General features: G+C 39.9%; 1 protein-coding gene across 3 annotated transcripts in view; it reads right to left on the reverse strand.

Moving 5' to 3' along the window:
* Positions 1 to 13,571, reverse strand: part of TPK1 (thiamin pyrophosphokinase 1) — a 187,169-nt gene that overhangs the window by 71,603 nt on the left and 101,995 nt on the right. For all 3 annotated transcript variants that reach the window (XM_042886507.1, XM_042886506.1, XM_042886508.1), the window contains one exon: positions 5,517 to 5,663. In XM_042886507.1, coding sequence (XP_042742441.1) covers positions 5,517 to 5,663 — 147 coding nt within the window. The remainder of the gene's footprint in view (positions 1 to 5,516; positions 5,664 to 13,571) is intronic.

Consider the following 13,571-nt stretch of genomic DNA (forward strand, 5'->3'; position numbering starts at 1 on the left):
GACTGACAAATGCCTTAAATTTATTCTTGACCTACTCTGGGTCCAACCCTAAAGAGATGCTTATTCTACTGAAACCTGAATAGTAACACAAGCAGAATTCCACAACATTTTTTTCAGCCCACTATAAACTAGTGAAAATTATAGAGTAAATGTAGAGGGAAATCCAATAACCAAGAATCAGAATAGTATAACAGAATCAATAACAGAATCACAGAATCATAGGGGTTGGAAGGGAGAGACCAATCTGGCAGGTGTCTATGACAGAGTGATGTCATTGGTGGAGAGAGCAAGGGCAACTGATGTCTGGACTAGAGCCAGCCTTTGACAGTGTTCTTCACCAGATCCTTATCTCTAAATTACAGGGATATGGATTTAAAGGGTAGACTATCAGGTAAAGAATATCAGATAAATAATTAGTTGAATGGTTGCAACCAGAGGGTCCATGCATCTATGTCCAGATGGAGGCTGGTAATGAGTAGTATCCCTAAGGGTCTATCCTGGAACTGGTGCAGTTCAATAACTTTATCAGTGACTTAGACAGTGTGATCAAGTGCACCCTCAGCAAGTTTGCGATGACACTAAGCTGAGTGGTGCAGTTGATACAGTATAAGGAAGGGATCCCATCCAGAGGGAACTTGAAAAGTGAGCCTACAGGAGTCTAATGAGATTCGACAAGGCCAAGTGCAAGGTGCTGCTTGCGTTGAGGCAATCCCAGACTGGGATAAGAACTCATTGCAAGAAGCCCTGCAGAGAAGGACTTGAGGCTACTGGCAGACAAAAAGCTGGACTTGTGCCAGCAGTGTGCACTTGCAGCCCAAAAGGCTAATGGAATCCTGAGCTGCATCAAAAGACGGGTGGCCTGTAAGGAAAAGCAGACGATTGTCTCCCACTACTCTGCCCTTATTAGGCCCCATTTGGAATACTCCATCCAGGCCTGGGGTCCCCACACAAGAAAGAGAGCTGCTGGAGCAGATTCAGAGAGGGCTATGAGGATGATTAGAAGGCTCTCTTATAAAGAAAGGTTGAGGGAACTGGGATTGTTTAGCTCCAAGAAGAAAAACTTCTGAGGAGACCTCATTGTGACCTTTCAATATTTGAGGGAAGCTTGTAAGCAGGTGAGAGACTGACTTTTGACACAGTCTGACAGTGACAGGACAAGGGGGAATGGCTTTCAATTAAAAGAGGGAAAGTTTATGTTAGACATTAGGTAGAAATTCTTTACTCAGAGGGTGTTGAGAATTGGAATAGGTTGCTCAGAAAAGTTGTGGATGTCCCATTCCTGGAGCCATTCAAGGCTGGGCTGAATCTCTGGCACAGCCTGATTTAGTGTCTGGCAACCCTGCCCACAGCAGGGGAGCTGGAACTAAATGATATTCAAGGCCCCTTCTACCTAAGCCATCCTATGATTCTCTGATATAACCTCTGAATACCATCTATAGTAGGTTGTATAGGAAAACGTTCAGGTGAGTTTGGGATATCTCTGGAGAAGGAGACTCCACAGCCTCCCTGAGTGGCCTGTTCTGTGCTCTGAAATGCCCAAAGTATTTTTTTTTCTCATGTTCATATGAAACTTCATATGTTCCAGTTTGTGTCCATTGTCCCTTGTCCTGTTATTGGCAATGACCAAAATGCACCTGTTCCCATTGTCTTGACACGCACCCTTGAGATACTTGTAAGTAATGTTAAGATTCCCTCTCAGTCTTCTCTTCTTCAGGCTGAACAGTCCCTAGTCTTTCAATCTTCCCTCATGAAAGAGATGCTCCAGGCCCCTAATCAACTTGTAAAATCTCTTGAAGTTCCCTGTCTTTCTTGAACTGGGGGCCCAGAACTGTCCACAGTACTTCAGATGGGGACTCACCAGGGCAGAATAGGGGGAGGAGAATCTCCCTTGACAAGCTGCCCACTCTCTTTTTAGTGCACCACAGGATAACATTAGCCTTCTTGGCCACAAAGGCACACTGATAACTCATGTTCGACCTTTTGTCTACCAGGACACCTAGGTCCTTCTCTGTAGAGCTCCTCTCTAGCAGGTAAGCCCATAACTTGTATTGATGCATGTGGTTATTACTCTCCAGGTGGATATACTCTTGTTGGACCTCATAAGGTTGTTCCTCTGCACCCAGCTTTCCAGATTGTCCAGGTCTCACAGAATCACAGAATCACAGAATCACAGAATCACAGAATCACAGAACTGTAGGGGTTGGAAGGGACTTCCAGAGATCATCGAGTCCAACCCCCCTGCCAAAGCAGGTTCCCTACAGTAGGTCGCACAGGTAGGTGTCCAGGCAGGTCTTGAACATCTCCAGAGAAGGAGACTCCACCACCTCCCTGGGCAGCCTGTTCCAGTGCTCCATCACCTCACCTAAAGAAGTTCTTGTGCACATTTGTGCAGAACTTCCTCTGCTGCAGTTTCTGGCTGTTTCCCCTTGTCCTGTCTCCACACACTGCTCAAAACAGTCCGGCCTCGCCATTCTGCCCCCCACACCTTAGACCTGGATCAGGTCCCCTCTCAGTCTTCTTTTCTCAAGGCTGAACAGACCCAGTTCACCCAGCCTTTCCTCATAGGAGAGATGCTCCAGGCCCTTCACCATCTTCGTGGCCCTCTGCTGGACTCTTTCCAAGAGATCCTTGTCTTCTTTGTACTGGGGAGCCCAGAACTGGATGCAGTGCTCCAGATGAGGTCTTACCAGGGCAGAGTAGAGTGGGAGGATCACCTACCTCCACCAAGTCCTTGATGGAAGAATGATCTTGGGATGAAACAAAGTATTCTGATACTTTTAAGGGAACTGATATTCATGTCTATAGCTGACAACATTCTGTTTCATAGAAAGAGCAAACTTTGGTAAGAGCAAAGAGCAAAACTTTGTTTTGCAAACAGGTACACAGGTACACAATACAGTTGGGCTGTGTATCACGCACTAGCCATGTGGATGTGGTGTACAAATGCAAAAACCTTGCAGACCCTGAGAAAAATAAAAGCAGGAGAGTCTGTGATGGGTGAGAGAATGTTTTTCCTGATAGGCTTCAAAATCTTGCACTGTCTATCCATTTCCCAAGAGATGGTTCAGCACATAAAAAACCATCTACCCTTACATTCAGTATTTAGGTAATTTTATTGGCTAATGAAATAAGACTTTGTTGATCTGGTCCACCTCAGTTTGTAGTATGTATATTCCTAGTCAGTAATTGTCCTTGCTGTATTTCTCTATTACTCTTAATGCTTCTGGTTTCCTACAACTTTGCACTTTTACAGGTGTGTTCAATATTGATATATTTCTTTTGCTACGCCTCTCTTTATCAGCTGTCCAAAAATCTGAAATTATTAGCAATTATTTAATATTTTTTTTGGTGTACTGAAATACACATTTACTGAATCTTTCCCTTAGTCTCTGTATGAGCAGCTAGAAATTCCAGAGCCTGACTTGCTATTTCCCTTTGTCTCCTTTCTAGAGCTGCTATGGGATTACCATTTTCATGGATATATCCAAGAATTTTAGCTTCTGTCCAGGTACACATGATATAGAACTAATAATCTCCTACCACAATGAGCAGAGGGCTAACATTATTTTCAAGAAAAAATACAGTTAATTTTTGCTCATATGTTTTATCCAAAGAATCCAATAAAGATCAGATACTTTTTCCCCAAGAGAAAAGGGTTTCAGTCCTGCTTTTTATAACAAAGGCAAGATGCCCTTAACTTTATCGTTTGCTTTTGGATCTCAAAACCTTGACTTGTTTGTTATTTTTCTTTTAAGTTTCCAGACTTGCAATTCAAAAAGCTAGCTTATCTCCCACTGTGTTCATTTCCCTCCTAGCTTAATTTCAAATTACAAAGGAGAGAGGGGGAAGGCAGAGAATGCCAGGATTCTAGTTGCTTACAAGAGAAAAATATGATGCTGAATTCCTGGGGAAGAAAGTATTTCCAAGCTAAGGAATCTTAGGATTCTTGTTTGTCCCTGTGTATAAACTACTAATGTGATTTTTGTCTAAACAATACAGGATTAATGTCATTATCAGTTATTACCGTGACAGTTGACAGAAGATGCTGACAGCAACAAGTTTAAACCAACAGTGAAAACCATCCCTTAGTTAAAGTCTGCATTAAGTTGTCTAAAAGGCCTGCATTCTGTATTTACCCTTTATTTTTGAATTCTCAAATCAGCCTCAAGTTATCAGTGGCAACGCAGACTGACAGTCAGGAATCATAAAACCAGAATGTAAAAAGTTTCCAGCAAACCCAAACAGCTGGCAATCTCTGATTTCTATTTAAACATGCAGGCTGTTAATTTTTTCAAGCTGCAAAAAATACTCATGCTCATTGAGGACACTTCTGAAAGCAAGCATAATGCACAACATTTCAAAGCCACTTAAGGAAAAGATTAATTAAAAGAATTAAAAGTCTTTCCAGTCCAAATAAGTATTCTGTAAGCTAAATTTGATATTCTCCAAAACTCTGCTGAAAATAATTTACTGGGGCCAGCAAAGTGCTGCACCCACAGGCCCACCACAAGTGAGTTGCTCCTCACAACCAGATTTTAACCAGCTGCACTTTAGCTCCACTGCCCCCTCATTCTGCTGCCTCATCTATCCATTTAGTCATGCAATTAATGATCACAGTCACAAATTAACTCCTGTGCCTACAGTCATTCCTGCAGATACAGTGCTTAGAAGTTATTAGTACAATGTCTGTCCCATGGATTTAAATCTATAAGCCCAGATCATATTAATATTTTGCAATAAGCATGTACGGTGCAGGGCACTGTCACATTTATTTGTGAATGTTATTTATTGCAATGAAAAAAGCTTTCTGTGATAAAAATGAGAAGTTAGTTAAGCTTATAGAAACGCTGATATCAGGAAAAGCTTTTTTCAAGCAAATGAATCACTGTTAAAGAAGGCTCTTTGGTGCTTAGATTTGCCATTAATTTAAATCTTAGAAGCAGAAACTCCTGCAAGATTTTTCATATGCATTGTTTTATGACTCAATAAACGGAGTAAGACCTGAAAAATCTGAAAAAATAATACATCTTAAATAAATTATCTTGATGATCCTATCTGGATCCCCATCGAAATGATCTATGCCACTCAGACCACCACAGAACTCCATCAGACACTTCTGTCAGAAACTGCTTCATACCACCTCTATGTTTTGGGTTTTTTTCTCCTCATAGTGCAGGCATCCTTCTACTCAACATGCAAAGGACTGTGTGTTAAATGCTTACATTACTGGAATCTAATTAAATTTGAGGATTTTTTTTTCATTTATAATCAAATTTCCAGAAGTACTGAAATTTTGCTTTCATACCTCTTTGATTTCTGAATTCCTCCCCTCTTAAAAAACCCAAACCAATTTTTTTCAAGGCAGGAATGCAGAATATGTTATCTTCTGTCCACTTCCCTGCAATGTATTTTCAATTTAGGTTCTGTTCCTACAAATTACAACTAAAATGAGCTCCTAATGTTGGCAGACCTACAGGGTGAGGATGGATGAAAGGTCAGGTATTCACAGCACTTACTGGTTGAAGCAAATAAATCAGCGAGCTCTCCTGGATAACTATCACTGGAAAAGGGGTGATATTTGTTGCATGAAAAAGTGTTTCCACTGATGCCATTGTTTGGTCAAAGCGTCCTCCAAGTCCACCCAAAGTCACAATCAAATCAATCTAAAAGACAAAACAAAAGTCACCAAGAGAACTATCATCAAGATACCTCCACAGATGATCTTTAGATCCTGAAAATCAAAAACTGAATCACTTTGATAAGAAAAAAAGTAACAAAAAAAATATATTGACTATACAAAAGCAGATCTCAAATACAGCCATTTTCTTTCATTATTAATGAATACCATTACGCAATTCTTGATGTTGAGTATTTAAGCTCAGTAAATTCACAGTCAACATGTGGTACTTTAATGAAGGACCTAATTGCTTTGCCTAACACAGAGACCAGTCCTAGCAGACACCTATCTGTTTAGCTCAACTGCATAGATAAGATATATCCCTTCACACCTTAGGATCTTATATCTGCAGATCTTAAAAATTGCTTCAGATCATTCTCATAATCTACAGAGAAGATAAATCATTGGTACGCTGTATGCCATTCTTGCTCCCTCTGCAGAACATTTTAGCATACAAACTCACACACAGGCTGGCTCTCCTCAAGACTAATTGCACTACTGCTCTGAAGAGATTGCATGCACCCTGCAACTGCCGTATCTCCCAGGTGTTGCTGCTAGGGATAGAAGCAATCCTTGATTGAGCCCCAGGCCATGGAGTCAGCCAGCAATTTTGAGTCCCAAACACCTCATAAAGCCTCTGTACACTCTTTACTTCTTACAAGCAGAGAGCTTATTTAAGAGCTTTTAGTTCCTCAGATAGAAAGTCACTGAGTGCAAAATATTTTTATTACTTCCACCATGCAGGTCAAGTACGTTCAGTAACTGTAATTTCAAAAGCTACCATTTAGTAAGTAGCATGCAGAGCCCAAACACATTGCAGCTCTAAAGCTTTTAGAAGCTCCAATGACAATAGCCATCTGGTGAAGTTTTCTGCTTTACAAGGCCTAAGACTATGGCCACTCTGAGGGGCAGGGAATGATGCATATGTATACTTCCACATTTTGAAGTGTAATATAAGTTGCAGTGGGATTGCCAGGTCACAGCCTGAACCAACGACTAAGCACCAGATGAGAAGATGTGGCTAACCTAGTGAGCTCAGGTGCAAGCAAGGCACCTGACTGACAGGAAGGGATGGAGCCTGGATCCATCCCTTCACCCCTCATTTAAGGGCTAGCAGCGTTTCTCTGAATAGAGATTGTACTCAACAGCTGTTATTGGTTGTTGGATGAGATGAACAATTTTTTTTTCTTCTTTATTACTTTATTAAATGCTATTGCTCCATAGCATTTGTATCCTTGGAAAGCACTCTCATCACCTTCTTTTGCATAAGTGATACAGAAATCCTACTCCTTATTCAGTAGCAATTGCACAGTGATCTTGGGAGCTGGTAATAAATGTAAGAAAATAAAACCAATACATCATGGAATAGATCTGTTGAAAATAATGGCTTGAGAGGGATGGGACCTTAAAGATCATCTAGTTCCAACCTCTCTGCCATGGGCAGAGTTGCTAACAGCTAGATCAGGCTGCCCAGTGCCCTATGCATCCTGGTCTTGAACACCACCATGGAGGGGTATACACAACTTCTCTGTTCAATCTGTTCCATTGCCTCACCACCTCCTAAGTAGAAGAAGGGGTAAATGAAATCTCTTATCCTGCTTGCCACCCCTCTTTTGATGCAGCCCAAGATGCAGTTGGCCCTCTGGACTGCAATCACATGCTGCTGGCTCACGTTCAGCTTTCCATATGCCAGGACCTCCAAGTCCTTCTCAAGTCCAGGTAGATGACATCAGTTCCTCTTCCTTTGTCTACTGATGCCATCATTTCATCATATAACGACACCAGATTAGTCAGACACAATTTGCCCTTGGTAAAGCAATGATGGCTGTCACAGATCACCTTCTTATCTTGCATGTGCCATAACATAGCTTCCAGGAGAATCTGTTCCATGATTTTCCCAGGAACAGATGTGAGGATCCCCAGCCTCTAGTTCCCTTTCTCCCTTTCTTAAAAACAGGAGTGATGGAGGAAAGGAGGACCTTTTCTGGTCACAAGGGACTTCACATGAAGGCCATGATTTTTCAAATATGATGCAGAGTGGCTTGCCAAGTACATCAACTAATTCCTTCAGGACCCTGGGATGCATATCATAAGGCCCCATAGACTTGTACAAACACAATGGTAAAAACTGAGGTTTGTGGTTGTGGTATGTTTGGAGAAGACTAAAAAAGATACTGTAAAAGGAAATGTAGCTATTATTCTGGTTTCTTTGTTCCTGTAAAGTAGAAAAATATGTCTGTGACAGGTATGGAAACAAAACCAGCTAGAGTACCCCAGGAATGGGCAGAGAGAAAAGCTGAATTCTACGCTTGGGTGACAGCAGACAGTTTGCGTTTCACTGCAGAGTCCTGGAGGCAGTGATGGACATCCAGATATTTTGGGACATAAAATCTCTGCTGGAAGGTTTAGGATACACAATTTGTTTATTTATTTAACAAACAGACAAAGAGGCTTACTCCAGCAAAACCTCAACAGATTTTTCATCTTAAAGCTATCACCTCCATTCAAAAAAAGCAAATCTGCAAGCTAACAAAACAATCTGCTTCTTCCCTGCAATCTCTGATTCTCATTCCACCAAGCACTAAGGAAACTGGACAGAATGTGAATGCACATGCATGAATCTTTGTAATCCCACAGAATAAGAAAAAGTGAAAACCCAAGCACAGAGCATTTATAGATTTGCCCACTACTGAGGAAAGGCCATTCATTTTTCCCGTATGAGGCTAGAGAATTATACCCAGCTCCTGCCCAGCAGGTAGCACTTGACTAACACACTGCACTTCAATTGAAATATCCATAATTCACTTAAATGTCCTGTCAAAAGTCCTTTTACACCTTTTTGTTTTCACACAGTGCTATTCATTTCCAGAGAAAAGGTGATAATAACTGCTAAGAATATCAAGATCCTAGCAAGAACAAGTGTAAAGTGGGCTGCATTCTATTAGACTTTATAAAGCCTGACTTAAATTCCTTCTACAGCATTTTTAGTGCAATCAAGCTTCATTTCATAAAGAGTTGAAGTTCTAATCATGGGATTTGTCATCTTTAAATTAAATTTATACATCAGCATCTTTTGAAATGGCTTTAGGCGTTGCAGTGGGGCTGTTAAAGGAAAAGAGAAGCACAAAGAAACACTCTGCACCTGGCACTTTGGATTCTTCTTCCTTCCTTTCTTTCTTCTGCCTTAAGGTATAATTTAGAGCAGGCTGTAACCTTGAGGTTACTGAGGGTGCCATCACATCAGTGTGAGGCTGCTCAGCTCCCTGCTTCCATTTCCACAGAGACTACAAAAATACACAGTTTGCTATAAATTGTCTGCTGACTTGCTAAACACTCTTTTTCCATGGAAAACGGGCTCAGCAAACATCTCTCTTTCTGGTATGGGTGGATTAAATGAGAAGACTTTACTTAGAAAAGTGATGGACAAGTTATTTAAGGAGAAGGGTGAAAGGACAGAAGAAGCTGGGAACTGCCTCAGGTAGGTGAAAAGAACTTCATATCCTGCTTTGTAACACAAGCATCACCACACCATCCAAGAGCAAAGCCTCAAAGCTCAAACTGACAGCAGAGGATGCCCACTCCTTTTAAAACTGTGCTCCTTATATCAGATAAGAAACTTATATCAGATAAGAAATCGGTAGCACTGGAACAAATTACAAGAAAGACCATCCTAAAGGAAAGAGGGAAGGCAAGAACAACATGTCATGAAAGCTCTGGAGCCATAAACCTTCCTCCCTGTGAGAACAAGAAGACCATCCACTGCTATTATCCCATATATTTCTATGCCAATTACAGATCAGATACTGCATTTGAACACCACTTCTTATCACCTCCACACTTCATTGGTATCTTGTCACCTTCATTACTTCATTTCCTAACATTCAAAAGTCTACTGCTTTAATACAAAATACTGGAGGGAGATGAAAGAGAACAAATTTATTGTAGCAGCATGCATATATTAAAGCATATTTTATGCTGAAAAGTAAACACTTAAATAGTGGTGTGAATGTTGTATTTACTATTCAGTTTGACACTATAAAGGATGCACATACCAACATGAGCTATCACCTTGGAACCCAAGCCTGACAGGACAGTATTAAATGACTGTTTGAATGATTAAAAGAGAGAAAAAGGAAGCAAGAAAGAGAGCCTTCCTCATCAACCTACAGATATCCTTGGATCAATAGAATGCTGCTGGAATCTATGGTGGTGATTACTTCCTGCTTTTTATACAGAACTCTCATTTTTACTTCCTGTCTTTTTGCTATCACTCACCTTCCCTTTCCTATCTCCCTAACTATGAATTTGTAGTAAACTGGGAGAACATTTGCCCTCTTTTTGTATCTCCATCTCACTCCAGGTATACAATACAAATCACCTTTACTCCAGTAATTGGAGCGAGGCAATTGGCTTTCTAGTGTCTTACACGAAAGGCATGGCAATTATTTCCTACAGGGATGATATACACAGTTACATAGCAGTGTCTGCACTTTGCTCAGATGGGATCCTCTTCTCTAGCAGCAATTTGCTTGTTGCTTTGGTCATCTGACTCCTCAGGAAATAAGAGCCTGTCAGCTAGAGGCTGTCATCCTGTCTGTGGGCCTGAGATGGTATCCTACCATCTACTACTTCTGTCACAGCGGGAGCACTGTGTGGACTTCCAGGGATTGCCAGGCTGCCTCAAACTATTTGTAAAGAGATAAACTGCTGTATGACCCATCTCCTTCCTTTTGGCCAAGACTCAGAACTTATGGCTGAGGATCGGGATAAGCTGAAGGCTACCAGAGGCCTTGGGGCTGCAGAGTACATGAGGGCTTGGGCTGCAGGCTGAATCACTTCTGTTGAGCACCATCCACTTCTCATAACATTCTACTTTGCAACAACGTCACTACTTGCCTACTTCCACCCCTACATTCCCATTCTAGACAAGAAAAAAATGAAAAAGAAAAACCCACAATGGCTTCAAAAGATTTAACTAATATTACAATTTCACTGTTTCTTTTGATTATTCAAATGCCCAAAGGTACAAAAATTGGAAAAATATAATGGGAGAAAAAAAAAAGAGTGCTCTATGCAGTGCTTAGGTTAAATAAGTCTCCTTGAACAGGAAATTCCCACAAATCCATCATTTATTCTTGACAAGATTCTCAGACAAATAGTAAGATATCATACTGAGTTGAAAAAATTGCACTGGCTATTGCAATCTTCAAACCTTTTTTTTAATACGCTTAATTATAAAAATAAACCTACATCCCATTATCTAAATGTAATTTCCTAAAAACACTCATGTTACAAAGAAGACATTTCCTAACATTACAGTGCTTATGTATTAAACAAAACAAGAACCAAAAAAATGTTATTTATGAACATCTCCAGCAACAAAATGGGCTCTTGGTCCTCAAGCTGCAGACAAATTCTCTGTGTCAAAACCCATGGCTCCTCAAAATTTCCTTCTAGAGCTTCATTAGCAAGGCTTGGTCAGCACAAGTGCAGCAGACTTTGAGAATACCAGTGTACTAATGCAGCCCAGCCACCTTCCCAGCATGGAGATCTTTCCATCAGGAGCAGCTGCTATCAGAAAAGCAGAACAAGCTGTGCTGTTGAAGGCAGAGGAGCTGGACTGATTTAAAATTTGGTAGCAAAAAAGAAAAATCACAATTCCTGTTATAAACAGGAGAAAATTGGAGATTACAAGAGGAACAGTAAACCACTCCTAGTAACCTCATGTTTTATGTTTCAAACCTATTTATTCTTTGACTAAACTGAGATACTGGCGAATTGTCAAAAGCCTTGGATAATGAGTCTCTGACCTCTCTATCCCCTAAATTGCCCTAATAAACTGTAGTTTTCTCTTTTGCTCTTTCTGTCACCAAAATTTGACATGGGGTTTAGCTTTGTTTCAACAAGCAGAAACCAATGTATTCTATATATATATATATATCACTACGCTCATGCCTTTTTCTGTTAACTCATCTTCACAGATCAAATACAAGCCCAGAAGAGAATACAAAAGTAGTTTAAAAAAGGTTCACAGTACATATGATGTCATGTGCTCCTGCTGACATCCATTTCACATAAAATTCTTTAACACAAATTCAGTGTGTCTTGATGTCCACAGCTACAGTTGAACATGAAAAAAGCCTGGTCTACCTGTTCCCTAGAATTAGGGCGTTTCTGATATCCTTAATTGCAGGATATGTACCTTGCTACCTTTGCACTATGGAGCCTTAAAATATTTCAGCAGTAGGTAGGAAGGGTTAGATGCTGCCATTCTAGAAAGTGGATCTGGTCCTTAGAGTTGAAATGGTCAGTGTTCAAGGATATGTCTTTCTATCCTCCAGACAGATTTACCCCTGTTGAAAGTTATTATAAAATTCTACATCTTGGAAGTATGAATTAGTAGTATCTTCAAACTTGGTTGTTTCTGCCAAAGAGGTTAATGAAGAGAATTTTACTATTAATAACTATTAATAATTTAATAGTATTAAAATATTTTGATACAGTACTTGACAGTATGTAAACCTTATATAAATGTTTTTAACTTCCCTTAAAATATGTATCATTTGCATTTTCTGTCCTCGTGGGAGGTGAGGCATTAAGAAGAAAAACCTGACAGTGCCACCAGACATGAACAGGTTTACTCTTAGCCCTGCACTGTAATTGCATTTGAAGATAGATTTTTTTTCATTTTTCATATTGACACTGATGCTTTCATCAATTGAAATATAGTCATATTAAACCACTAAAATGCAATTAGTTTTCAATAAAATCAACTTTTTATATCTTCAGCTCATATAAGCAAATGAGTTGCTTTAACTTTCAAGCAGAAAAGATAATAGAAGTTAAACATGAAGTAGTCCTGGAGCTTAGCTTTAAGACTGAATGGTAGTTTAGATGAAACAGAATGCAGAGTTTGTAACTCTGAGATGAAGATAATGGCTTAAACTTACCATTACGTTATGCAGATTCTCCTGGGGATTGCATAATTGATAAACAAATTCCCACTTCTTAATGAAGAATGCTGCTGCAACTGCCTGCGAGTGAGACTGGGGAGTGTTAGGGCAAGATCACCATATGAAGATTGGGAACTGGAAGATTATCCCTGACTGTACTGCTGGCACACTGGGAGACTGCAGAAGTTGTTTCTACACCTCTGCTTCCCGATCCACAGAACAGGTTTCACTTTTTATCTCACTTTCAATGTAAGATCTGTTCATCTCTAAAAAGAATACTGTAAGCAAATCTATCTTTTTTGCCAGTTCAGATAGTGTTTTGTAATAGTTTGTGTTACATAAGAGAAAGCTAAGAACATAACACAGTTACTGAAATTACTGAAAATAAGTTTATTTGAAGGTCTTGTAACAAAGAAACAAAAACTATGTCACATAAACATAGAATGAATAGGATACTGATTAAAGCAATAAAACAAAATATGCATACATAAGATTGAATAGACAATTAACGGTAGAAGAAACAAATGTCAGAAAACAGAGCTACTGAGGCATTAAAAACAAAACAATACACACACACACAAAAAAAACAGAACACAGAAGGAAGGTATGCTGTCAGAAAAATTGTGGGTACATATATACAACCTACATGCATGCATGTGTTCACCCGTACTCACAGTCATACAGAAAGCAATACATGTAGGTTGTTCTGTAAGTAATGCCTCCCATTTATTTCCATGGAAACTACAACAGATGCAAAGAGCACACAAGAATAAAATTTGATAGAACAAATTCTCAGCTACAAAACACTATTTTTCAACATAGTCATCGCCATAAGTTATGCATTTTTTGCTAGCAATGAACAGGCATTGCATGCCTGCTGCACTAATAAAAATGTTCACTGGCCATCTGGAATGAGAAGTGTAATTCACACTGCTGTTGCC

The sequence above is a fragment of the Lagopus leucura genome, unplaced genomic scaffold (assembly GCF_019238085.1).
Source record: "Lagopus leucura isolate 7727_CA_CO unplaced genomic scaffold, USGS_WTPT01 Super-Scaffold_100058, whole genome shotgun sequence".
Taxonomy (NCBI): domain Eukaryota; kingdom Metazoa; phylum Chordata; class Aves; order Galliformes; family Phasianidae; genus Lagopus; species Lagopus leucura.